This window comes from Lontra canadensis, unplaced genomic scaffold (genome assembly GCF_010015895.1).
Source record: "Lontra canadensis isolate GAN:19392208 unplaced genomic scaffold, GSC_riverotter_1.0 scaffold38, whole genome shotgun sequence".
NCBI classification, from domain to species: domain Eukaryota; kingdom Metazoa; phylum Chordata; class Mammalia; order Carnivora; family Mustelidae; genus Lontra; species Lontra canadensis.
In genome coordinates this window covers 3,073,912-3,101,295 of record NW_022631032.1, presented here as the reverse complement: position 1 = coordinate 3,101,295, position 27,384 = coordinate 3,073,912, and the positions used below count along the sequence as shown (strand labels likewise).

General features: G+C 44.2%; 2 protein-coding genes across 3 annotated transcripts in view; one reads left to right on the top strand and one right to left on the bottom strand.

The window, feature by feature from the left end:
• The first annotated feature begins 1,926 nt into the window (after positions 1 to 1,926).
• SLC51A (solute carrier family 51 subunit alpha) lies at positions 1,927 to 19,198 on the top strand. The gene is made up of 9 exons (XM_032869379.1): positions 1,927 to 2,178; positions 2,725 to 2,819; positions 13,058 to 13,212; positions 14,155 to 14,228; positions 14,643 to 14,801; positions 15,357 to 15,468; positions 15,770 to 15,916; positions 17,984 to 18,089; positions 18,836 to 19,198. The coding sequence occupies exons 1-9, from the start codon at positions 2,141 to 2,143 to the stop codon at positions 19,039 to 19,041; spliced, it is 1,092 nt and encodes a 363-aa protein (XP_032725270.1). The 5' UTR covers positions 1,927 to 2,140; the 3' UTR covers positions 19,042 to 19,198.
• A 1,261-nt stretch (positions 19,199 to 20,459) lies between these two features.
• Positions 20,460 to 27,384, bottom strand: part of PCYT1A (phosphate cytidylyltransferase 1, choline, alpha) — a 50,987-nt gene continuing 44,062 nt past the window's right edge. The window contains exons 7-9 of one of the 2 annotated variants that reach the window (XM_032869377.1): positions 27,091 to 27,233; positions 25,440 to 25,628; positions 20,460 to 24,556 (exon numbers count right to left, since the gene is read on the bottom strand). In XM_032869377.1, coding sequence (XP_032725268.1) covers positions 24,350 to 24,556; positions 25,440 to 25,628; positions 27,091 to 27,233 — 539 coding nt within the window. In that variant the 3' untranslated portion in view covers positions 20,460 to 24,349. The remainder of the gene's footprint in view (positions 24,557 to 25,439; positions 25,629 to 27,090; positions 27,234 to 27,384) is intronic. The other variant, XM_032869378.1, reaches the window with a different exon arrangement.

The following is a 27,384-nucleotide window of genomic DNA, read 5'->3' as shown; positions in this document are numbered from 1 at the left end:
AGCCAAAATTGAAGTGACAGGCGTCCTATCAGGCAATCATATAATTTGGTGAGAGTAATTAAGCCAAAAAAAATGAAACGAAGAATGATTCATTCTTCTTGGGTCTAAAATTCAGTGTTTGACAGCAAGCTGTCCAAAATTAGCAAGAGAAGAATCTGATTGGCTGGTCCAGCTCATCTTCTCTGGCCATACCTTAGCTTGGGATGGGCTGGCTTTGAGTCAGGCCATCATTGTCCTCAACTAATCATGGGTGACACTGCCCAGAAGATAGCCACCTAGGGATTCTGGGTGGGGCCGCAGTACTCCCTCAGAGCTATAAAGTCCTCCCTCTCACCAACACACCATTATTTCTCTCTTCATCCTCATCCAAGCTAAGAATGAGCCAGTCTCCCCCGGGCCTCCCAGCCCCTGCTGCCCAGAGTGTCTATCCAGCCGCCTTCCCTTCCTGACTCCCTCTCACTCTTCATTCCCCCTTTCCTGCCTCCCGCAGTTCTGTCCTGAATAAGTTTCAGAGAACATCCTCGGTGCCCGGTTCCCTGCTCTGAGGAAGTCTAAAGTTCAGGGCTTGAGACAATTAAGCTCAAGGCCTCTCACCAGGCTAGAGATGAATGACCCAGGGGGCATTCCTGTCACATGGCCGAGGCCGCTGAGTCAGCCTGTGTCTGTCAGGGTGGGACCAAGGCAAGTGACCCTGGTCAATGCCCTTGTATTCCTTGTGCCATCACTTCAACCTCAGGAGATAACTGGGTCCCCAAGACTCCTGGATCCCTGGGCTGTCCTGTCCTGAGAGTTGTACTTTAGGAGGAGGATAAAAGAAGGACAAAACCGTGCTTGGTCCCAGGAAGACATTTTCGATGTATGGGGATAGCAGTAGAGAGTCCTCTTGGTACCACCAATAACTACTTCCTCTGACTGTAGCTCCTCACCACCCCCTAGAATCCACTCTGTTGACCCTCTCATGGGCCCTTTTCTTATTTTCAAAATTCTTATCTGAATCTCAACAGAGCTTCGTCCCTTCGTCCCTACGTGCCTTTTACCTCTCTCCACACTCTCATGGCTTTCTATCCAACCTGGCATCAGAACTTCTGTGAGCCTCAGTTTCTTCATCTGTAAAATGGGAATAAAGACAGTACTCACCTTCCAAGAGCAGTTATAACTTTTCAACAAGATAAGGAACATACTGCATTTTCTACAGCGCCCAGGGCACACGTTTGCAGCCGCTGTCACTGAGCTTTCCTGAGTTTATCAGTCACGTGACCACTTCTAAAGTGCTCTCACTCCATGTGTATTGGGCCCTGGGCCAGGAACCCTGGGGTGCTGTGCTTGGGCTCAAATGGCTTTGAATCTACTTGGAGAGAAGAGAGATCACTAATCAATAAAAAAGTTGAGAAACATATAATTTGGCACAGCTTTCCAGAAGCTGTCCAAATGCTTGAAAGTCTCGCTCTACAGCTCTTGCGTCTTAAGTCCCTCTGCATCTTTGCTGCATCTTTGGCTGCTGTTTGGCAGGATAAGCCCCTCACCAAGACGAGGAAGGCTGAGATTTGGGAAACCCACATGGGCCTCATCTGGCTTTTCCAGCTCATTCTCCCTTCCACACGCCAGACCAAAGTGTTAATGCAGTGAGGGAGTTGGCCTTGACTCTCCTGTCTCCAGGGGACCAGAGATCAAGTTCCAGCCAGGTTCTGGGAGACCTGGGTTTGCTGACTGGTAGTATTGCAGGGAGGATAGAGAACTTTATTCGACCACCACCCTAGAAGACTCCTTAGAGGGGATCTGGGGTGAGGGCTGGCAGGTAGCCAAGGGTGTCCAAAGGCGTTGGTGGGAGGGAGAAAGGAAGGACAACACCTAGGGAGAGGGAGGAGTCAGTAACCAGGGAACTCAGCCAGCCAAGAGGATCAAATTCCTCTGGGGTGAACTCTGAGATAAACTCTAGGGACCTGTGGCCACGGGAAGCCTGAGAACAGAGAGGCAGAGGAGAAGATCCTGCCATTGCACCTACACGTGGCCGAGGTCCTTGCTCTGACAAAGGCCAGCAGGCAGAAAGACTCGTGGGAGCCACCTCCCTCAGGGCCCCCACCTGCCTGCCCTTCCTTGCCCCTCACTGCTTGCTGGGAAAGCCAGAGAGGGAGAGAAGACGATGGAGCCAGACAGGACTCAGATAAAACTTGACCCCAGGTGAGTGAGGGTGCCGGGCCCAGAGCCAGGAACCAGTTGCTAAGCAGTGGAGGCCCCTAGCATGCTGGCCTGGCCCTATCTCCCTACCAGGGCCTTTGGCTCCCAGGACACAGAATGGGGCAGATGAACAATGGTTTGGCTGGCCCTGAGGTCAGTGTGATCCTGCAGAGCCTTGGCTTTGAACTCAATGGGGAAGAGAAAAATCCCAAAGGTGGGGGCTGTGAGGGGCAGGCACTGAGATGTGGACCCATCCCTGGTACTTAGGGCCCACTCTTTCTTTGAGGGCCTGCCCTTTTTCTCTTGTCAGTGCCTGACCTGCTGCCCCAGCGGAAGTGGAGAGAGTGGGCACCAAAGTCAGGCCGGCCTATAGCCTTGGGGCACTTGTCTTATACACTAGCCTGGCCCATTTGCCATTTCCTCTAAGAATTGGGGCATGGAGGGGAAATGTACAAGCTTCCTGAACTCAGAAGTGTTTGAGGGAGTGTGAGATAATTGGTATTTTCTCGGTACCTTCCATGTTCTGAACACAGGCTGGTATCTCTACAGGTACACAGCAGATCTTCTGGAGTTACTGAAAACCAATTACAGCATCTCGTCTGCCTGCTTCTCTCATGCTCCCACTGCAGCCCAGCTTCTGAGAGGTGAGTCAGGGGCCCTCCCCAGAGGGAGCTGAGAGGAGAAATGAGCATCCCCGCAGGGAGCCAGGACACCTGAGTGATGCTGATGAAAGGTGGTCCTCAGCCAGCCCGCCTGTAGAGCATCTATCTGTCATGGTTAAGGCCTTAGAGAAGAGCAACTCTTCAAGGATCCAAGAGGCCAGAAGAGGGACATGGTAGCCTAGCCAGGGAGACAAAGCTGCATGCTGGACCCCCCACAGATTCCAGCCTCAAAGCTCCTGCAAGTTGGGGACACTGGCCTGGAGTATTGTTCAAACCCCAGAGCCAACCAGGATTCAAGATGGCACCCGTATGATCCAAGCCCCAGAGAATCCCCCTTGGGGCCTGCACAAGAGCCTCTGGGAAAGGGTCTCTGTCATTCTAGAGGGGTGGTCACAATGAATAATGTCCTTAAAACTTAGGCGAGCCTGTAGAAGTATTCCAACAATGTTGGCCAACTAGATCTTATACTGAATTGCTTTGAAAATGAAAAGCAGAAGACAGGTCTCAGTTTATTCCCTGGCCACCTATATGACAACCAAATGACCCTAGCTTTTTTATAGCAAACGTGGCTCCTATCCCTATTTCATTTTGTTTTCCTACTGCATGATTAACCACCTCTTAGACATTGATGAAGAGGAGTCTGTGTCTCTATGGTATCTTTTTTAATATAAAGATTTATTTATTCATTTGAGGGAGACAGTATGAGTGTGGTGGTGAGGGGCAGAGGGAGAGGGAGAAGCAGACTCCCTACTGATCAGGGAGCCCAATTCGGGGCTTGATCCCACGACCTGGGGATCACAACCTGAGCCCAAGGAAGACACTTAACCAACTGAGCCACCCAGGGACCCCCTCTATGGTATCTTTAATGTTTTTGCCTAACCTCCTTCCTGATATGGTCACTTCAGTGAGTAGACTTTCTGACCACAGAGGATGTGGTCAGCGTGGATCAGGAGACAGACAGGGGCATGTGCTTGGACAATGTTCAGCCTTGTTTCAGAGCGAATGACAACACTCTCCAGAGTGTCCAGAGAGGCTTTGCAACTGCTCTGGGGTTCATGCTGGTAGCCAGCTGCTCTGTCCAGCTCCAGGAACCTCTCGTTCAGAGTGCAGCTGGTGGGACAAGTGTTCCATTAGCAGTTTGCCAACCAGACGCGATTTTGTCCCCCAAGGAACTTCTCGTAATGCGCAGAGACTGTTTCAGTCTCCCCGACTAGAGGGCGCAACGGGCATCTAGTGGGGGAAAGGCCAGGGATGCTGCCCTGAACACAAAGGCAAGTCCCCCACCACAATGAGTTACCTTGAACAAAGTGTCTATGGTGCTGAGATTGAGAAACCCAGCCTCACACAGGAAAAATCGATCTCACATTGCTTTGCGACAGATGTGCAAATAGAAGCCCCAGGGATCTTCAAAGAAGGGAGACCGTGCTGGGTCTGGTAGCCCAGCGCTCTGCCTGGTTCCCAGGGGGAATGTCCGAGAGCGGAGAGCAGGCGGTGCGCGCTGCTGGGGTGGGATGGAGACAGAAGGGGCAGGCACGTGCCGCGGACCCCGAGGACCTTGATCCGGCAGGGTTCCAGGTCGCTGGTGGAGAAGCAGGGGACAACCGAGAGGGCTGGGCAGGTGAGGTGGAGCGTGATGAGTTCAGGCGGGGGAGTTGCACTTTATCCTGCGGACGGAAGGAGCCGGGGAGGGCTCCGAGATTGGGAGGGGCTGGACAGGGCTGCAAAATCATTAATCAGTAAACGGGATGGACTTCGGGGAAGAAGGGCCTCGAGAAGCCGGGCTGTGCATTGGAGATCATCGCCCCAGCCCAGCATGGGGAACATGAGTCTGAGCCCGAACGGTGTCAGGGAAGAGAGCGGGGGTTGGAAAACGGAGGCAAGCCCAAGAAAGAGCGGGCTGCCTGGGAGATAGCTAGACCCGGCGAGTGAAGGAAAAGATCCCGCAAGTACCCCGCTGGGGATCGGGGCAGGGTGAGGGCAGCGGCGATGACCCCGAGAAACAGGAAAGCCCCAAAGAGGCTTTGCCCTGAGGACGTGGCAAAACCCTTCCTCCTTCGCCTGTAAACTGTTGCTCCTTAAACTTGGCTGCCATTTAAGGAGGAGCTCTTGGGGGAGAACTACCGAATCTGTTTTTTGAAATGCCTGTGGTATGATTGCGATGACACTCCCTCCAGGATTCTTAAATGGACCGATCCAAACATTTCTGTGAAAGAGTGATGAGCCAGGAAAAGCCAAGCCAATTTTGAAAACATGTGCGGAGGGCACCTGCCCTACCAGGGGTTAAGACTTAGAATGAGGCTAAGCAAAGAACAGGAAAGTGCAAAGGGCCTAACAAGTAGAAACGTGGAACTGGGCATGCGCTCTGTGAAGTGATGCCCCTGCCCAGCCCCCACCCCCTCGGTGGGCAAAACGGAATCGCCAAGAAGTCATCATGACAATGTATTTGTCCCGGGGCGGAGCGGGGATCCGTGTGAAAATAGCTCCAGTGTAGCTTTAATCCAGACAGCTTAAATACCTAAATGTAAAATACAAACTTTTTTTTTTTTTTACAAAAGACAATATAGAAAGATAGCTTTCTGTTTGCTCTTTTATTTTTATTTTTGAAACTTTTGTGATTTAAAAATCATTTTTGATGGCTATGATGAAATGCTAGTTAAAAATGTACACAATTTTATAATATAATTGCAGTAATACAATAGGTATGCACTTTAACCCGGGTGTTTTTTAAAGCTACCTTTTATTGAACAAATATTACTTGTGAGATGCTGTGCTAAGAAGTTAGTGAGAGGATGAATAAGCTGTCCAAGGTCAAGAGCAAGCACCAAGTGGGATTTTACTTGGAACTCAGGTGTCTCTGACTCCAGAGCCTATGCTCTTAACTCTCTTGAAGACAAACACGCAAAAATGAAAATAACCTCTGGTTAGGAACTAGCTGGAATTATGGGGGATACTCTTTCAATATTTTAATGCTTTATATTGTTTTCATTACCTTTTTAAAAAAGTCATCCTCTCTATTGGAGATACGGTGGGAAATTTGCTAGTTGTTAAAGGTGTAAATGTATTCAAAATGGTCAGTTAGACAAGCTTTTCCCAAAGTGTGTTTCTTGGAATATGAATCTCAAGTAGTGCCTCATGAACACAGAATCTGTAAAAAAAAAAAAAAGTTTTATAAAAGTTATGTTCTATAACCTCCACTAGGAAATTACAGTATAAAGCAGATTAAAAACTTGAGTATGGGAAGAAACAGGTTTAACTTTAAGGCATCTCCATAAAGCCTCTGGCCATAGAACATTTTTGTCCCATATCTATTAAGATGCAGAAAATAAGGTAGGGGACAATCTCCAAAGAAGATAAATGAGTTGCATGGAGAGCAGTAGTGTCAGGATCTATGGATGCTGAGAAACTTCTTTCTTAGCTTTTGTGCTGTGGCAGTGAATACAAGAGCCTATAGATACTACAAGTAGGAGAAAGAATATAGACCGTCAAAGCCAGAAGTTACAAGAGACTGCAAATCATGTCTGTACTGAAGAGGCACATATGCCCCCAGCCCACCTTCACAAACTTAAACAACTTGTTAGGGTTGTGTCTCATTGTTCATATCACTCCACATTCCCTCCCATAGCTGTGGGAACGCACACCAAGAGTCAGCCTGTGAAATGGTTAAGAGTATGGGCTTAGCCAGAAACCCCTGGGTTTCAATTCCAGCCCGGTAACTTCCAGACTGTGTGACCATGGGTAAGGTGCTTAAACTCTAAGCTTAGTTTCCTGGAAAAGCCTATAAATGGAGATTACAATAGGAATTCACATGGGTTATTTCTTTCATTCAACAAATAGCCACAGTTGCTATTCCACGTGCTTGGAGATGGAACAGAGAACAAAGCTTGACAAAGACCCTGCCTTGCAGGACTTTACAAGGGTGTGTTGGGGGGGAGGGGTAGGCAGCAGAAAAGAGGCAAGTAAATAAATATGTAAATAACCTCACTGTGGGAGAGAGATGGGGCACTCAGGGAAAGCTAGTGAAGGAGGGGCATTTGAACCGGGATCTCAGTGAGGAGAAGCCAGCCACTGGGAACTAGGGATAAAAACTGAATGGGCAGAAACCGAGCGCCACCAAGCTTCGGAGGTGGCACAGCTGACATGGTCATTGGGAGGCTAAAGGGGTGTAGGAGTGGTAGGGAAATCCCAAACCTCAGTAAACAGGGACCAGCGAAGCTATGGTGTTTGACGTGGGGGAACACAGGGTGTGGGAGAGGGTGAGAGGGTGCCAGAGACCCAGGGTCAGAGGCCATGAGGGGGACTGTGGTTCTGGGAGTCAAAGTGGACCAGATTTTCAAAGAGGAGGGAGCAGTTGAGTCAGTGAAGGCTGGGAAAGGCTCCGGCCTTGAATAGCTTTTGAAAGGGCTCTTTTTACTCTCAGCTCTCCCTGAGCTGGGGGAGGACAAGGGTCAAGCAGGGGTGGGCAAGTCTTGCCAACAGAGGCTTCTAAGAGTGACTCTGTCTTCCCACAATGGACATTGGTTTTGAGAAATCTACTGAATCGGAACACCTGGGTGGCTTAGTTGGTTGAGTGTGGGACTCTTGATTTCGGGTCATGTCGTGATTTGGGGTGGTGATCTCAGGGTTGTGAGATTGAGCCCTGCAGGGGTGGGGGGAGCTCCACATTCAGTGGAGGGGTGGGGAGAGGATTCTGCTTGGGATTCTTCTCTCTCTCCCCCTCTGCCCCTCCCCCTGCTCATGTGCTCGCTCTCTCTCAGCCCTGACCTTCTTCCGTTCTCCGTGTACTTATGTCAATATTTTTAGTTGGTTATCTTTATAGATTTATTATTCCTTTAGATAACTTCTTATTCTGCCAAGCAGGGGCAGTACTTCCTGACTTCGCACTTTGTAAGATATATTTGTGCCCCACTCTTTCCTTCAATTCTTTTCTACCTTTCTCTCCCCAAACATGGTTTAATTTAATTTAATTTAATTTTAGAAGATTTATTTATTTAGTTGACAGAGATCACAAGTAGGCAGAGGCAGGCAGGGAGAGAGGAAGAAGCAGGCTCCCCGCTGAACAGAGAGCCCGATGCAAGGATCAATCCCAGGACCCTGGGACCATGACCTGAGCCGAAGGCAGAGGCTTTAACCCACTGAGCCACCCAGGCGCCCAATTTTATAAATAACCAAACATGGTTATTAATTTTGCAATCTTCTTTATCGACATGAAATCTTTTTTTTAGGTCTAAATTATATACAGTAAAGGGTAATAATCTCAAGTGTATATTGTGATGCATTTTTGCTTGTGTGTACATCTGTGAAACCACCACCTAGACAAAAAAATAGAACATTTCCAGCAACCAGTAGGGTCTCTTGTACTCCCACCCCAGTTACTATGCCTCCTGAGACCACTACTTAGACCTCTACCACCTCTATAGATCATTTTTCCCCATTCTTCAATTTGTAGAAACAAAATCAAGCAGTATATACTCTTGTGTCTGGCTTCGGTCACTCATCATTAAAGATTAAAGATTAATCTGTTTTGTTGCATGTATCAGTTTATTTACTTATTTATTTTTTATTTCTGTGTGATACTCTATTGTGGGAATGTATCACAATTTACAGCATGGGTTTGGAGCACCTGGGATTGAGTCTGGCATCGCGCTCCCTGCTCAGCTGGGAGCCTGCTTCTCCCTCTTCCTCTGCTGCTTGTGCTCTCTCTCTCTCTGTCAAATAAATAAAATAAAAAATCTTAAAAAAAAAATAAACAACTTGGGTTTGAACTATGCAGGTCCACCTATATGAGGATTTTTTTTCCAATAAATATATGTACGGTGCTGTAAAGATATTTTCTCTTCCTTGTGATTTTCTCTTTTTTAATAAAGATTTTATTTTTAAGTAATCTCTACACCCAGCGTAGGGCTCAAACTTACAACCTGGAGATCAAAAGTCGCATGCTCCACCGACTGAGCTAGCCAGGTGTCCCTTTATGATTTTTTTTATTTTTAAATTTATTTTTATTTTTTATTAACATATAATGTATTATTTGTTTCAGGGGTACAGGTCTGTGATTCATCAGTCTTACACAATTCGCAGAGTTCACCATAGCATACCTTCCCCAATGTCCCAGCCACCCCATCCCTCCTACCCCCCTCCATTCCAGCAACCCTCAGGTTATTTCCTATGGTTAAGAGTCTCTTATGATTTGTCTCCCTGTCTGGTTTCATCTTGTTTCATTTTTTTCCTCTCTTCCCCCATGATCCTCTGCCTTGTCTCTCATATTCCACGTATCAGGGGGATCATATGATCTGTCTTTCTCTGACTGACTTATTTTGCTTAGTCTGAGCTTGTCCTTTCAATGGTTTCTTTTGACCAATGAAAATATTTAATTTTAAGAAAGTCCAATTTATCCATTTTTAAATTCATGGGTGGTGCTTTTGTGTCCTATTTTAAAAGATCTTTGTCTATCTTTTTTTTTTTTTTTTAAGATTTTACTTATTTATTTGACAGACAGAACACAAATAGGCCGAGAGGCAGGCAGAGGGAGAGGAAGAAACAGGCTCCTTGCTGAGCAGAGAGCCTGATGTGGGGCTCGATCCCACGACCCTGAGATCATGATCTGAGCTGAAGGCAGCCGCTTAACCAACTGACCCACCCAGGCACCCCAGATATTTGCCTATCTTAAAGTCATGAAGATCTACTTCTCTGTTTTCCTCTAAAAATGTTGTTTTAACATTCACACTTAGGTGTTTTTGGATGATGTGAGGGAGGAGTCAATGTCCTTTTTTTATCCACCAAAGGATATCCAGTTAACCCAGAAAATTTTCTTGAAAAAACATCCTTTTTCCCATAAATTATAGTGGAGTCTTTTGTCATAAACCAGATGACCATACATTTGTGGATCTGTTAATAAATTTTTCTTAAATTGAATTCTAATAAGTTTTTAAAAAATATTACACATTCTTCACAAAGATTTTGAAGAAGCATCTCTGAGGATAGGATCTGGACAGCTAGTTTTTAACAACTACTCAAATGATTGCAGTAAACACTAAGGAAAGCTACTGAACCACATTTAATTTAAGACTAATTATGAGGCCAACACGAGTCAAATGTCCCTGGAGTCTTTTCGGGTACCCATATCTCTTTTGTTAAAATCCCTTCCTAATGTCCCAGTTTCGTGACATAATTTTTGAAATCAAATTTAAACAGCCCTAAAGTATACCATTAATTACATTCTGCTTTAATTATAATGTTAATTGGTCCACGTCTGCTAGCATGACACCTTTCACTGGATGCAATTGTAAATGGGATTGACTCCTTAATTTCTCTTTCTTCTGTCTTGTTGTTGGTGTAGAGAAATGCAACTGATTTCTGTGCCTTGATTTTATAGCCTGACACTTTACTGAATTCCTGTACAAGTTCTAGCAGTTTTGGAGTGGAGTCTTTTGGGTTTTCCACATATGGTATCATATCATCTGCAAAGAGTGATAGTTTGACTTCTTCTTTGCCGATTTGGATGCCTTTAATTTCCTTTTGTTGTCTGATTGCTGAGGCTAGGACTTCTAGTACTATGTTGAATAGCAGTGGTGATAATGGACATCCCTGCCGTGTTCCTGACCTTAGCGGAAAAGCTTTCAGTTTTTCTCCATTGAGAATGATATTTGCGGTGGGTTTTTCATAGAAGGCTTTGATAATATTGAGGTATGTGCCCTCTATCCCTACACTTTGAAGAGTTTTGATCAGGAAGGGATGCTGTACTTTGTCAAATGCTTTTTCAGCATCTATTGAGAGTATCATGTGGTTCTTGTTCTTTCTTTTATTAATGTGTTGTATCACATTGATTGATTTGCGGATGTTGAACCAACCTTGCAGCCCTGGAATAAATCCCACTTGGTCGTGGTGAATAATCCTTTTAATGTACTGTTGGATCCTATTGGCTAGTATTTTGGTGAGAATTTTTGCATCTGTGTTCATCAAGGATATTGGTCTGTAGTTCTCTTTTTTGATGGGATCCTTGTCTGGTTTGGGGATCAAGGTGATGCTGGCCTCATAAAATGAGTTTGGAAGTTTTCCTTCCATTTCTATTTTTTGGAACAGTTTCAGGAGAATAGGAATTAGTTCTTCTTCTTCTTCTTTTTTTTTTTAAAGATTTTATTTATTTATTTGACAGAGAGAGATTACAAGTAGGCAGAGAGGCAGGCAGAGAGAGAGGGGGAAGCAGGCTCCCTGCTGAGCAGAGAGCCCGATGGGGCTTGATCCCAGGACCCTGGGATCATGACCTGAGCTGAAAGCAGAGGCTTTAACCCACTGAGCCACCCAGGCACCCCAGGAATTAGTTCTTCTTTAAACATTTGGTAGAATTCCCCCGGGAAGCCATCTGGCCCTGGGCTTTTGTTTGTTTGGAGATTTTTGATGACTGTTTCAATCTCCTTACTGGTTATGGGTCTGTTCAGGCTTTCTATTTCTTCCTGGTTCAGTTGTGGTAGTTTATATGTCTCTAGGAATGCATCCATTTCTTCCAGATTGTCAAATTTGTTGGCGTAGTGTTGCTCATAGTATGTTCTTATAATTGTCTGTATTTCTTTGGTGTTAGTTGTGATCTCCCCTCTTTCATTCATGATTTTATTGATTTGGGTCCTTTCTCTTTTCTTTTTGATAAGTCTGGCCAGGGGTTTATCCATCTTATTAATTCTTTCAAACAACCAGCTCCTAGTTTCGTTGATTTGTTCTATTGTTTTTTTGGTTTCTATTTCATTGATTTCTGCTCTGATCTTTATGATTTCTCTTCTCCTGCTGGGTTTAGGGTTTCTTTCTTGTTCTTTCTCCAGCTCCTTTAGGTGTAGGGTTAGGTTGTGTACCTGAGACCTTTCTTGTTTCTTGAGAAAGGCTTGTACCACTATATATTTTCCTCTCAGGACTGCCTTTGTTGTGTCCCACAGATTTTGAACCGTTGTGTTTTCATTATCATTTGTTTCCATGAATTTTTTCAATTCTTCTTTAATTTCCTGGTTGACCCATTCATTCTTTGGAAGGATGCTGTTTAGTCTCCATGTATTTGGGTTCTTTCCAAATTTCCTCCTGTGATTGAGTTCTAGCTTCAGAGCACTGTGGTCTGAAAATGTGCAGGGAATGATCCCAATCTTTTGATACCGGTTGAGACCTGATTTAGGACCGAGGATGTGATCTATTCTGGCAAATGTTCCATGTGCACTAGAGAAGAATGTGTATTCTGTTGCTTTGGGATGAAATGTTCTGAATATATCTGTGATGTCCATCTGGTCCAGTGTGTCATTTAAGGCCTTTATTTCCTTGTTGATCTTTTGCTTGGATGATCTGTCCATTTCAGGGAGGGGAGTGTTAAAGTCCCCTACTATTATTGTATTATTGTTGATGTGTTTCTTTGATTTTGTTATTAATTGGTTTATATAGTTGGCTGCTCCCACATTAGGGGCATAGATATTTAAAATTGTTAGATCTTCTTGTTGGACAGATCCTTTGAGTATGATATAGTGTCCTTCCTCATCTCTTATTATAGTCTTTGGCTTAAAATCTAATTGATCTAAGGATTGCCACTCCTGCTTTCTTCTGATGTCCATTAGCATGGTAAATTCTTTTCCACCCCCTCACTTTAAATCTGGAGGTGTCTTTGGGTTTAAAATGAGTTTCTTGTAGGCAACATATAGATGGGTTTTGGTTTTTTTATCCATTCTGATACCCTGTGTCTTTTGATTGGGGCATTTAGCCCATTAACATTCAGGGTAACTATTGAGAGATAGGAATTTAGTGTCATTGTATTGCCTGTAAGGTGACTGTTATTGTATATTGTCTCTGTTCCTTTCTGATCTACTACTTTTAGGGTCTCTCTTTGCTTAGAGGACCCCTTTCAGACAGCTTTCACTGGAAATAGTAAAGTTGACTAGGCACAGCTAACCTCCTAATTCAAAATTTTTGCTAATTAAGCAAAAACTTGTTTGGTGTCTATATCCTGGCTGAGGTAAGCCTAACCATACCTAGAATTATCTGGTCTAGTCTCTCATCCATGCAGAAAAATGACTACTTTTTAGCTACGTGTTGGATACTCTAAGTCTAAGAAAATGCCATTCTTCTGCATGAGTGGGAGCCTAGACCACATAATTCTAGATACATTAAAGCCATTTAGATCCAAATGAAGAAGCCCGTATCTTCTGCCCCTCAGTCCTGGACTTCAGCTCAGGAGAATCTGCCCTCTCTTTCCACTTTAGCACTGGGCCCTGCAGAAATTGCCCTCACAGTCATCATGACCTTGCTTGCCCTGGGCTCAGTCATCATCTTCCTGGAGGATGCTGTCTACCTGTACAAGAACACCCGGTGTCCCATCAAGAGGACCACCCTGCTCTGGAGCAGCTCTGCACCCACGGTAAGGGCCTTGTAGTTGCCCTTTGGGAGGGACTAAACAGTTAGAGGAATTTTGAGAATTCCTCTAAACTCAGCAATCCAAGTCAGCAGAGGGTTGTCTGCTTCTACGCACTTAGAATGGGGGGGTTGTAATTTCCGATTGCAGCCAGGACCCCGTGCTTGGAAAGCCAAGAATTAGTGGGACAGCGAGTTTGAATTCTTAGAGCCAGGAGACAGGTAGAGAAACTGCTCAGCCCACCAGCATCCCTACTCACTACTTCTTGCCACAGTATTACTGTTAAAAGAAATATCCCTTCCTGTAGAGGAAAGCAGTGGTTCCTCAGAGGGGAAAGAGGGAAACTATTTTTTCCCCATAGGGACATACTCAGCTCAACCCTTATATCCTAGACCTTTTTACCTCACCCTCACAGACATTGTATAGGTCTCTGGCTTGCTCCCAGGACCTAAGACTGGACTTCTGTTTCTTTGTAAGGTCTGTGTGTGTGTTTCTGGGGTGTAGAATGGAGCCCTTGAGGCCCTTTTCTACCAGAGGACACCTGCCTGGGCCATCTCAAGTCATCAGAGATGCTCTAGTAACATGCGATGTTGAAAAGGAAGGGTTGGATCTTGACCCAATTCCTCCTAAGGATGAACTTACCTACACTACTCCAGGGGTATAGGATGAGATAATCTTCACACAAGCACCAGACTTAAGGTGACCTGCTGTCTCTAACCCTAGATAGAGAAGGAAATGACCACTGAATTAAAAAAAAAAAAAAAAAAAGAGCCTTAAAAAATTAGTTGACTTTTTAAAATTAACTATTTTTCCAGCCAACCATTTGAAGTAATGGCACTCCAACTGTTCAGGTTTTGCTTCCTTGAGCCCTTGCCAGAAAATGTTTGAGAGAGTGAGCACAAAGACTCCCTTCTCGCCGCAAACAGCTTCTCGCTCCTCTCCAAGTAGGTCGTGTCTGTGTTCTGCTGTTTTGGTCTCTGGATCCCTCGTTCACTCATGCTCGTGGAAATGGCCATCACCTCGTGAGTGTCCTGCCCCACCTCCTGCTCTGAGCTGGTCACCCTTTTGCTCCCCACTCACCCAGGACCCAGGACTGCAGGGTCCACATTGTCTTTTAACCCATATCCCTTCCCTAAATCCCTGCAAACCAATCGATCGTGAATCTAGCCCCTTTCAACTTGTGCTAATCAGGTCCCTTGAACTGGTTCTGTTCATCCTCAGTCAATCATTTTTTTCCTCCAGGCCCCAATTCCCCTCTTCCTCAGCCCCGGACCCTCTCCTCTCTCTCCCTCTTGCTGGGTCACATACTCTGAATACCTGGTCCCTACTGTGTCCCCCTCAGTGAGCCCCATCTCTGTTGCACCCTTTGTAGTCTGGTATCCCCTCAGCAGGCTGCCACTTCCCCTCTGTGAGGCTCACCTCTGTTCCCACTCCAGGTTTTACGCAGTATACTTTTACCTGCTGATGAGGGTCATGGTGGAAGGCTTTGGTGGGAAGGAGGCAGTAATGAGGACACTGAAGGACACTCCGATGATGGTCCACACAGGCCCCTGCTGCTGCTGCTGCCCCTGCTGCCCCCCACTCATGCTCACCAGGTGAGGTGGGAGCAAGAGGCTTCCTCAAGGAACAGGTTAGCCTCTTCCTGCATTCCCCCAAAAGCCTCTCTGGCTCTCTCAGCTCTGCTTCAAGTCTCTTGGAATCAGGCAGGTATGGAACAAAGCCAGTGATGAGAGGGTGGGCATCTCACAGCCACCACCAACACAGGGGTGAGGAGAGCAGAGGAAGGAGAACTCCAATTTCCATCCCTTAAGCTCACTGCTGCCCACAAACTTCAGCCACTTGGAGCAAAGTGGACTTTGGGCTACTTACTTGTCTCTTTTGCCCATTTTGGTTAATGAGATTGGGGTCAACATTCTGATAGTTCTTGCCCAAAAGGCAGCATTCTGGTCTGGGGGGATGAGTGGGAGACAAGAAGAGAGTTTCCAATGCTCTCAACATTCTGGCTTCTTCCTATGTCCCCATCCATCTAGCCATTTTGGTGTCTATTATGGCAGCCAAGCCTCAGCTCAGGAGCCCAGTGAGGGACCTGGAAGGTGTTCTTGAGGTAGGCAGTTTGTGGGTTCATGTTCCTAACCCTCTTCTTCCTTCAGGAAGAAGCTTCAGCTGCTGATGTTGGGCCCGTTCCAGTATGCCTTCTTCAAGATAACACTGAGCCTCGTGGGCCTGTTTCTCATCCCTGACGGCATCTTTGACCCAGCAGACGTAAGCCAGGAGGAAGGGGCAGGAAAGTCTAAGACTCACTTAGTACCTCTGAGCTCTAGAAGGAAGAGCTGGAGCCAACATCCGCTGCAACAGGGCCCCACAGGCAGGGTAGCACCAGCAACAGTGTGGCCATGGAAAAGTAGAGGCTTGGAGACTGGTGGGGAGAGGAGAGTGGAACAGGTCAAGTCTTTGGGGCTTTTTTTTTTTTTTTTTTTATTATTACCTTTCCCACTATGGAAGAGGAGAAATAAAAGGAGGAGAAAAGGCTTACCTCCCTCACTACTTTTTGATCTGCCACCAGATTTCTGAGGAAAGCACAGCTCTGTGGATCAACACTTTCCTCGGTGTGTCTACCCTGTTGGCTCTCTGGGCCCTGGCCATCATTTTCCGTCAAGCCAAGATGCACCTGGGCGAGCAGAATATAGGAGCCAAATTTGTCCTCTTTCAGGTAACTATACCCTGGGAAAGAAAAGCTGGTTAATATTAGAGCTACCAACAACTGGGGTTAGGAACTGAGACTAATACACACCAAAAGTGGGTCTGGGAATCTTCTTAAGCCTAGGTTTCCTATGAGATATAGAAAATGATTCCTGTCCCTTCCCAGTTTTTGCTTTTCTGTGCTGTAATAGCTTCCTAGCACCGCCCTCAAAAAGGATCACAAACTGGGTGGCTTAAAACAACCAAAATTTCTTGTCTCACAGTTCTAGAGGCTAGAAGTCCAAAATCAAGGAAGGGGTCAGCCAGGCCACGCTCCCTCTGAAACCTATAGGGGAGAATTCTTCCTTGCCTCTTCCTAACTTCTGGTGGTTGGCCAGCGATCACCGGCTAGCAGCTACATCATGGATTTTGTCTCTGTATGACATGGCATGTGTCATGTGTCTTCTCTTTTCCCCTTCTTAGAAGGACAACAGTATATGGGAATAAGGACCCTCCAGCAAGATGTCATCTTCATGATAGCTAATCAGTTAACCAAAATGATGATGCTATTTCCAAATAAGATCACATTCTGAGATACTGGGGGTTGGGACTTCAAAATATTACTTTAGGGACCCACTTCAACTCTTAAAACATGTATTATCAACCTTAAAATCTTCTCCCTTTACTTTTTCCTACCCAATACTTTCTAAAGCTCTATAATTCATCACTACCAGGAGCACCAGCATGATCATAGTTGTGAACTACTTTCACCACGTTTGGGACTTTTCATACATTTACATCTAAATTTTCACAATCATCTTAGGAGTCATTATTATTCCTATTGCGCAAATGAGGCCCAGAGATGTCTTCGGGCTTGCTCGAAGGCATGTAGTTATGAGGCCAGAATTTAAATCTAGATCTAACTCTCAGATCCACATTCCTTCTTCTCATCATGCTGCCTCTTCACCTGCACACCTCTCTTGAAGTTCTCCACAAGGCACATTTTTTCACTTTCACACTTTCCATTTTCTAAAGCCTAGAGAACTTCCACCAAATGCAATGATTTCTAGCCTAATCTTGTTTTCCTTCTCTCTCCACTCTTTCTGTCTCCTCGCTAGGCCCTTTTCCTATTCCCACAGCATAGTGACTGCTTTGTAGTTAACAGTGTGATTTCACATAAATTCTCATTTGATCTAAGCAGATGCCTCCCAGATGTGGATTTCTGGGCACACAGTAGGTAGAATTGAAGACAAGATGGGCCAGAAGAGCCTGAAATGAGTTAGGGACTGAAAGGGAAGAAAGGATCTGGGCCGCAGAAGCATTTAGGGTCATGCCACGGGCTAAAAGTCCTGTGACCGCCAGGCCTGCCCGTGACTATCGGGGGATGCCTGCCCTGAAGAGGATGATTCTTCAGAAAAGAGCACTCAGGGGGACAGGTGTTGATGAAGCCTCTGGACAGAGATTTTCTTTTTCTTCTTTTTTTCCTCATTGTATCAAAATATACATAAAATTTACCATTTTAACTATTTTTAAGTGTAGAGTTCAGTGGCATTATGTGCATTCACATTGTTGTGCAATCATCACCACCATCCATTTCCAGACTTTTTTCACCTTCCACGCAGAGACTCTGTACCTTTTGAACATTAATTCCCCTTTCCCCCTTTCCCCCAGGGCCTGGCACTGTAGAGATTTTTCAAAGGGCGCTTTCCTTCATGGCCAGTTGCCCATCATTTTAGGAGCAGGGAATCTCAGGTCCTTGAGCCAGATGGAAACGGTCTTCTCTAACCATCCACCCTGTTCATTCACTGAGTGCTCATTAGTAGCCATGGCTGAGATAGGGAAACAAACATGGAGCCCCCCATCAGTTCTTGTTTCTTGTCACATCTCATAAAATATTGGGTAGAAGACAAAGATTATAATTTGCCTAAGGATTACAAGTCCACAGAACTTTACTTCAGTGAGTTTCAACCCTCTGTAACTGCCAGATCAAAAGGTCAGCTGAATGCACCGTGGAAGGCCAAGCACAGCAGTGCGCCGACTGGCCTCAGTGCCACGGGTGCTGGGCCTCTCCTGCCCTTGCTTCTCTTCTGTTCTGCAGGTGCTCCTCATCCTGACTGCCCTGCAGCCATCCATCTTCTCAGTCTTGGCCAACAGTGGGCAGATTGCTTGTTCACCTCCCTTTTCCTCTAAAATCAGGTCTCAAGGTGAGCACAAAAGAGTTCCTCTCTCATTCCAGAATGGGTGAGAAGGGAGGGTCAGGGAAGAGAGGACCTTAGAACAGAGGCTGGGCCAGCCTGGCTTCTGCTCAGAATACTCAGAAAGGGATCTCCGAGAAGTCTTAGTGGGGTTTTAAAGAGATGGTGACTTCTCTGACCACACAGAGGAGAGCTGCAATCCCACAGCTTGAGGCCAACCCTGATGGCCAACCCAGGAAGCCATACGTTCAATTCCCAGCTTCTGGGAGAGGAATGGGTGTGGTCTGAAAGCGGGTCATGCTGATAGGGGCACCTGGGTGGCTCAGTTGGTTAAGCATATCTGACTCTCGATGTCTGCTTGGGTCATGATCTCAGGGTTGAAGGCTCGAGCTCCACATCAGGCTCCATACTAAGCATGGAACCTGTTTGGGATTCTCTCTGTCCCTCTGCCCCTCCCCACTGCTTACTCTCTCTCTCAAAAAAAAAAAAAAAAAAAAAAAGGAACGTCATGCTCATAAAACATGCAAAAGAAATGGGGTTTAATGCTAGTCTCAGATTGCAGAAGGTGGAGAGTCAAGTTCCAGTTTTGGCTTTACCATTAATCTGCTACGTTACTTATGACAACTTAGTATCTCTAGACATGGTTTGAGGACAAATTGGAGAAAGTTTTGCTGAACTCACATGCCAGGGCTGCTAGTGGGATACCATCTCTACAATTTAGGATAACTTACATTATATTTCACTCCATGCTGCAGTTATGAATTGCCACCTCCTTGTATTGGAGACTTTTCTAATGACTGTGCTGACACGCATGTACTACCGAAGGAAAGACAACAAGGTTGGATATGAACCTTTTTCTTCCTCAGACCTGGATTTGACTTCAAATTCCAAAGTGGACATTGAAAGAGACACTGTACACATTAAATGGGCACAAGATTTCCTCACTGCCCCTCAACCTTGACCACGGGGGAATGGATTCTATTTCCAGAACAAGCTGACAGATTACATTTGACTGTAGGAGATGAAGAATTATGGAATAGAATGTAATTATTTTGGACCTTGTCTGGAGAAGGTATTTTAAGTTTTATAATAAACAGGATAGAGTTTAAAATTCTACAGTTGGGTACATTGCCTCTGTGGGTGACACTATTAGCCCTTGAAGCTTGTATATTGAAAGGTCACTCTGAGTTTTCCCAAAGCCAATGAAAGGGGGGAAAGTATGTGGTAGTTTGCCCATTATAAGAACAGGAGTAGAAATCAACCAGGCAAGCCCTTACGATTATTGTGGCATTATTTACAATAACCAAAATATGGAAGCAACGTAAGTGTCCATCAGTAGGAAGAATGGATAAGGAAAATGTGGTATAGCTATACAATGGAGTATTATACAGCCATAAAAAGGAGACCATGCCATTTGAGACGGACAACATGGATGGACCTAGAGGGTATTATGCTAAGTGAAATTAGTCAAACTGAAAAAGGCAAATACCATATGATTCCACTCTAAATGGAATCTAAAAGAAAATGAATAAACAAATGAAAAGCAGAATCAGAATAAATACAGAGAACTGATGGTCCAGAGGAGATGAGGTGAGGGGTTGGGCAAAATGGGCCAAGAGGAGTGGGAGATCATTCCTTCAGTTGTGGAATGAGTTCGTCACAAGAACAAAAAGAGCATAAGGAATACAGTCAATGAGGGGCACCGGGGTGGCTCAGTTGATTAAGCATCTGACTCTTGAGTTTGGCTCAGGTCATGATCTCAAGCCCTGTATTGGGCTCTGCGCTCAATGCAAAGTCTACTTAAGTTCCTTTCTCCCTCTCCCTCTGCCCATGCACACCTGCTCTCTCTCTCTCTCAAATAAATAAATAAAATCTTAAAAAAAAAAAAAAGGAATACAGTGAATGATATTGTAATAGCAATGTAATGGGACAGATGGTAGCAATACTTGTGGTGAACAAAGCATAATGTATAAACTTGCCAAGCCACTAAGTTGTACACCTGAAACTAATGTAACATGGTATGTCAACAACAACAACAAAGGAATTCAACCAGGCAAAAATAGTACAAACCTGAAGTCTCAGAAGAAACCAGGCTTCTGAAGATCAGATGGAAGGTATTCTTTCCCTTACAGATGTGTCATTAGGGAACTGATGACATTAGGCCTCATAGATCTGGATCAGCCTCCCTTAGAGGGCCAATGGCTTTTTGAGCCTTTTATGCAAAGCTGCAAAAGGACTTCCCTCAGAATATGGTCATGGAACAATTTTGAGGAGACAAATTGGGATGCAAAAGCAAAAGAACTGCGGGTTTAGGTAAAAGTCCCAAATAAACAAAACATCTTATACACATGTATACCAGGTCATAAACACAGGAAATGGTACATTAGGTAAAACCACTTTGCCTTTATTTGGCTAAATGACAAAGGCCCAAATAAGTGGAACAAATTAATAACACTCACATAGGAAAACAATATATTGAACACCGACTGAGGAAAACACCCTGTGGATGCTGGCACTGCGGATGGGACTAACATTCATACCGAGGCTAGCGTTTCTTCCACCTTTTTCTTTTCAGGATCCTCCATACAAAGCAACCCAACCAATCAAGTCTCTGTGTTTAAAATAGTCAGTGCCCCCCGAAGAAGGGTGGGAAAGCTCTCTTTAAACCTAAAGGAACACAACCTGAGTCATCCTAGTGTTAAACCTAGCGCTTTGTTTTCTACCCCAATCTGAGTATTAACATAAAACTTTGGCAGACAGAAAATCTTTCCTCTTTCTTTTAGAGAAAATTAACATTTAATAATATAATCCCAAGAATATGTTCTACTTATTTGGAAAAATAGAAGCTAGGGACCACGCTTTATCCCATGACAATTTATTCTATGAGAGAAAACAAGAACATCATTGTATGACTTTGAAAAATACAACCTTTAAAAATACTTACATTGGTGAGCTTAAAAAAAATACCATTAGTTAAAACCATTATTAAGGGAGCTTTTTTTCCCTACCTGTTATTAGTTCAACTTCTGGTGAAAGGGTGTGCTGACAGAAAATGTAGAAGCTATGGCTTTTAGGGAATTAAAGAAAAGCAGTAAAATATAACCCATTTGGAAAGATTTTAGATAGATCTAAAACAGGGTCAGAAAGGCAATGAGCTCCAGAATAACAAAAGTTACCCACAGATCAAGATAGTCCAGAGAAACCAAAGCACTGTGAAGAATCATCACAGGGAGAACATCCAGAGGCTGCCTGACCAGTTGTGTGCTCGCAAGTAAAATAAGAAAAATCTAACTCAGGTGCTGCATCATTGGCAATCAGATAAAGTCAAAAGTTCTCTTGACCTCCTTCATATTTTTTCTTATTTAGGACCTTCAACATCCTCATATCCCCAACCTTCTTACCCAAGCCTCAGCGAAATAATGCTCTTTGGCTCTAATTGTCAGAAGCGGCGGCAGCAGGACAAAGGATCTGTTTCCACTCCTCGAAAGTTTCAACCTCTCCTCCTTACTGCTACCGAGTCTAGTGTATGAAAAGAGCAGACTTTCTGCCCAGACATCCCAAGATAACTAAAGTAGCACCTCCTCAGCATTCTGAGGAGCACGGAATGTCTCTGTTCTTCCGTCTTACAGACTGCGCTCTGAAGCCAACCAGCGTTTAAGGCTCTGCCACCTCTGCTATATTTGGCTTATTGCTTTGTGTGTGGGATTCAGGGAAATAGATAATTAATATTAGAAATCAATCTTAACAGTTCATATTAAAATAATAGCAGATTTACAGATCACAGGCATGGTCATGGTAGGCAAACCACTAATTTCATTTAATTAGGCACAAATGATCAAATAATACATCATCCCGACAGCTTCTTCCCTCCACCCATCCTTGTCCAGCACCTAGGATCCCATTTACCCCAAAGTAGCTAATATGCCACACCATAAATTTTCATCTTCAAGTCAAAATTACTTCAAGATGCACTAGTGTTAGGAGACTGAGGCCACAGAGGCTCGTCAAAAGGGGTGAGAAGGCTTTCCAAGCACATGTGCATATGCTGGACCTGGCAGTCTCAGAGAACTTACCAGCAGAGCGGTTATATTCCAAGGGCAGGGAATGCCAAAAGTAGCCCACTGACAGAGCAGAGGAAGAGATCCCCGACAGTATACTTGAGAGGAGTGACACACAGGGTGCAAAACCACATTCTGAGCATCTCCCTTGCCAGATACACTTGGTCAATATGTACCTTGAGGGAATAGGTAGGTGACCTTCAGTGATTTCATTATCTTTCTGTACCAAGGAAAATAAGACAGAAGTAGGCAAAATTCCCAAAGAGGGAAGACTAAAGCAGAAAAGTTAAAATACGTGATCCTATGAAGCTTGTTAATGGAGGAAAACAAGAACTTGAACTGTTGCAAAAAAAGGATTCCAAGTCAAAGCTCATGTAAACCATATCTGATAGCAAAAATAGCACTTCATGAGAAGAGTCAGAAATGTAGTTTTTGTAAGCCATCATGACAACAAGAGATTTCCCTCTTTGTGTCTTTACTCTGCTATACTCTGTCTCTCTGGGTGATCAGGAGTTATAAGAAACCAGGCAGTCCTGCTGTGCAAGCAGGCAGTGATTCTAGCCTGATCCTCAGGCAGAAGAGCAGGTTTTACCAGAAAATATTTAGGGAGGAGACTATGAGATGCTCACAGCCCTAGCACTGGGGAAAGCAAAGATAAAATGTGGTTTTCTTAGCTGAAAACACCAAAACTCCACCCCCACAAGGGGTATTTATGAGTGACAGGGTGGGGCCTGGACATAAGCAATTTTCCCCTGAACCCAGCTACAGGATTACTGAAGATGATGGTCTCCTCAGTCATGTAAGGGCACAGCGCTAGAGGCTTAAAATGAGCTCATGCTCAACTGCAAGTGTTAAGCTTCAGCATCTCTGATGTGGGATATAAGTGGTGAATCCTCCTGGGCAACCTAACGGGAGCAGTGGGACCATAATCACCAGGCACACCTGGGAAAGGGAGAGAACCTGCCATTTTCTTGTAATGTTCTGTGGCCTGCTGGAGGGGCAGCGGAGGGAAGTCCCAACCAGCTGCAACTCTCAGAGGAAAAGAAACACCACCTGGAGCATTAGTTCCAGTCAAGAACATTCTTAAGAAGGACAGAGTTCAAGATAAGGCTTTAGGAAGGGGTGGGGGGGGGTGTTTCTTTATGCTTTTGTGTTTAAATTCTGTGCAAATCTCTCTAAATATTCAGTATGGCTTTGAGCAACATGGATTAACAGATCATGTTCAAACTGCAGACATTTACAAAGTATCCTCTGTAAAAAGCTAGGTAATAAGCACGAAATAGCAGGGCCAGGGACTTACTCACAGATAGGAAAATTAACCTAACCTGACCCTGTATAGGATTGAGTATTGTCCCACTTCCCTCCCCAATCACAATAAATCTGGACGTGTTCCTGCCTTCGAAGGTAGACTGTAGGAAAGAGATTGACGAGAGCTCCCAAATAATTGGGTGAGAGTTTTCTGAGAAGATGAACACAGCAGGAAAACCATAGCTGATGCCATGTGGTCTGGTTCCATCCCCATCAGTGTCTTCCATGGACCCCATTGGGTCCAACAAGAAACTCCTCAGGGAGTAAGAAAAGTTAGGCTCAGATCTCCTTCTTCTCACAGCCAGCCACATTGACACATGTGCCAGCAGTACATTTAGGGGATTTGTGACTGAGTTTACTTAGCTTTTAGCTTTTTTGTTAAGGACACCAAAATTATGCTATTTCCCCTGCCCCTTGAAATCACTCATCAGCATGGATCATTGCTTGAAAGACTTGGCAAGCCACTCTGCCTCAGAACAGAAGGCAAACACTATAGTGTATCAGGAAGAAAAGGCCTCTGAGTAATATACCACTTCCTTCTGCCCACTCCTCAGGGGCAAAAAATTAGTTCTACTTACAACATTTGAAAGACTAATTTTTAAAAAATTAATAAAAATGACAATTTCCCTGTCAAAATCACATGAACATAAACAGTAAAGCAAAGTCTGTAGGGAGGGTATATGGATGCAGAACAGGTTTCTGAGTCAGCCTCCTTCTTGGTGTGGATGGGTGATGTCTCCTGGAGAATAGGCTGTCTGATCCCATCCTAGGTCCTCCTGTCCCAACTTTCTTTCCTTTGTAGCTGTCCTTAGGTTTAGTGTCGGAATCACAATTCAAAATTCAACAGAGAGCTTCTGAAGGTGATGGGACAGGGGGAGGGGACAGGAAAGAAGGGATGAAAACTTAGTCTTCTTCATCCTCACTGATATCATAAGCTGCAGCCTTGTGCCTGGAGAGGTTTGCTGGGGAGGAAGGTGGGGAAGTCTTGCCAGAGAAGGGCCATCGGAAAGACGGGGATGGGGAGCGTTCCCGAGTGGGGCTGCTGCTGGGACTCTGCTTTGGACTGATGGCCTGCAGCATCCGGCCTTTACCCTCTTTCAGCATATGTTTCTGGGGAGACCAAAAGGAAGAATTAGAAGAAACCCAGGGATCCTACTAAATCACCACTGGAGGATCTGAGACTTTAAATTATCATGAGTGCCCTGTGCAATGCCAAAAGTGATCAAATACGCTAGGGGAGGGATACACCTAAAATTTTAAGCAATTTCCTCCCTAAAATAGTCCATGTTATGCTTCTTATCTAAGGGTTCCTACCTGTTATCCACAGTCACCCAATTCTCGATGACTATGTCAAAGGAATTCTTAAATGGCTACTTGGTCCAGAGTCTAGGCTCCAGGCAAAAACAAAGGAACTCACTCAGACAAAAGGGTACCTATCCTAGTTTGAGAGCTCTCTGAAAAGAAAATTCTATATTCTCCCTAAATAATCTGTTCTGGTATCAAATACTTTCACAGTTAGATGCTTCTTGATATCCTAAGGCTCACTTGCTAAATAACTACACTCACCTTCTATTTGGCTTAAAGAGACCTTGTTACTCCTCAAGGACAGAACTCTCACCTCACCCAGCAGCTCTGCAGCAGCTGTTTGTACTGGAGGCAGCTTTCTTTCTACTGTTCTTCGTTCTTTCCTTTCCTTTTTATCTAAAACTATAATATAAAAGCAAACTGGGCAAGGTCACTTGCTTATCACCAGATTTGGAGGTTGACAGAGAGCTGGCAATATTATTTAGGAGAATGTGTAACCTCTTTCTGTAATGAGTTTAAACAACTTTTTGGGGACAGTTGAAATAGAGTTCTGCCCAGTATCAGGAACAGAGTAGATAACTACTTAATGTTGATGTCCCTTTCTATAATGCTCTAATTCTTCACATAGCATGAAAATTACCTAAATTTTCCTGAAATTCCCTAAACTGTCCACCAGGAAAGAACATACCAGGGCTCCTTCTGGACCAAACATTTCCAGGAAACTTCCAATGAATTCTCGGGATTTCTCCTCCCATTTCTGAATGAGATCAATGCTTTTTTCCTCCACCTTCTGAACAAATTCTTTTGACTTTTCTTCCACGTCTTTCACTTTCTTCTTTACTTTGTCAACCCGCTCCTGCAAGTGGTATTTCTTCTCCTAAGTAAATAAATAATTGTTTTAAGAAATAATACTCACTCTGACCTCCACTCCAAAGGGAGAAGAAAAAAAAAGTTTCAGCACGTTACTGACACGATTTCCAGTTGTCAGAATTTCACTTCACCCTAATCTCCTGTTTCTCTAGCATAGTAACAGATTAAATATACTCTGGATGGTCACCTTATATGAAAGTGTGATAATTCAAACATTATAGAAGCCTGGATTAAACTAAAGATATAGAGCATGCTCAGTAACCATTCGGCATATATCCAAATGAAGTCAGATTTTTTAAGGCTACGTAAAAACTAATGATGTACTATATGTTGGCTAACTGAACACAGTAATTTAAAAAAAAACATAAACTTGGAACATAAACATGCCCAACATAACCCAAACCCCATTCTAGATGAAGATATGTAAGAAGCCATAGGATTACTGCACAATATTGCCAAGAATAAGACAACTCTCATAGGTTGAAGTAGCGGATCTTTTACTTAATTTGTTTATGGTACTGATGTTTTCCTGCTATCACTGGCTTATTCTATGATTTTAGAAGAGCTTTTTGTTCTATTTTTTAGTATTTAGAGGTCTGTTTGCTCATCTGCAAAATGAAGACACCCTATGGTCCTACCAGCTTCCCTAAACAGAAGGGAAAATGGTATGGATCGGGGGAGGTTTAGCCAAAGGAAAAGTGTTTTCATAATTTCCAGATCATAAAGGGGAACAGGAATATGTTTAGTATTTTTAAACACCTGAAGAAGATTCTGTAGTAGGTGGTTAACAAGAGCTAGGGTTTATCTGCAAAGCTAAACATACTTGATGAAGCCATTTCACCTATTCATTATTCACACAACTGGCAGCAGATAAGGGAGCATGGTAAACTACTTGTACAGAAGATAGAGTTAGTAGCTTTCTTCTTTTAAAATCAACTTTATTAAGATACAATTTATATACAAAATGTATAGCAGTTTGTTTCTAAAAGGTAATATTAAGCTAAGATAAACTATGCTTTCATAAATCAAATTTTAAAACCGAGGTCCACATGCCCTGAGAAATTGCATGCAAAATGTTGTGTGTGCCACTATCTATCCACACAGGGAGAGGATCCATAGCTTTCAATAAGTTTTCCAAAGACCAACCAATTACAAAAAAAAAAAAGTATGAACTGCAGTTTTAAATATATTTGATACAAATACTATACTATGTTAAGTAACATATTCTTATTTAATTGGCTGTGTATTTTTATATCAATGTGTTCACTGATACTAGACCATAAAGGCAGAGAATGCCTCTGTTTTATTCTCTTTGTAAAGCTCAGCACAGGGTAATCAGCAAAGAGGCACTCATTGAATTTTGGAGGTGACGGTTAAACAGACAGAAAAGCAACTTTAGCTCAGATGAGGGAGGAGGTAAACGTGTCTCCTATAGGGCCAGGGAACTCTGGGATGAAGCTGGAACTCACATTGATAAAGCTGACGTTGAGCTCCTTTGCCGTGTAGCCCCTCTGTAGATTCCGTCTGGCATACACATCATAGTCCCGGACAATTCGGGTGATGATGTCTGATGTGGAGATACCTTCTGTCCTCTGTGTTGGTGCAAACATACCTAAGCCAAGAACACACACATACGCTGTGACATTCTGGTTAACTCAGGCCATAGGACTAGATAGAAACCAGGAGCAACATTCTTTTTCTCAAAAAATGATCTTCTATTACTAAGTGAAGTCTGGAGATACTGACATACAGGAGGAAGACTG

Coding starts and splice junctions, on each gene's coding strand:
- SLC51A (XM_032869379.1), top strand. CDS start 2,141: ATGGAGCCAGACAGGACTCAGATAAAACTTGACCCCAG. Junction 2,179..2,724: donor CAGATAAAACTTGACCCCAG/GTGAGTGAGGGT, acceptor GTATCTCTACAG/GTACACAGCAGATCTTCTGG. Junction 14,802..15,356: donor CCCCCACTCATGCTCACCAG/GTGAGGTGGGAG, acceptor TTCTTCCTTCAG/GAAGAAGCTTCAGCTGCTGA.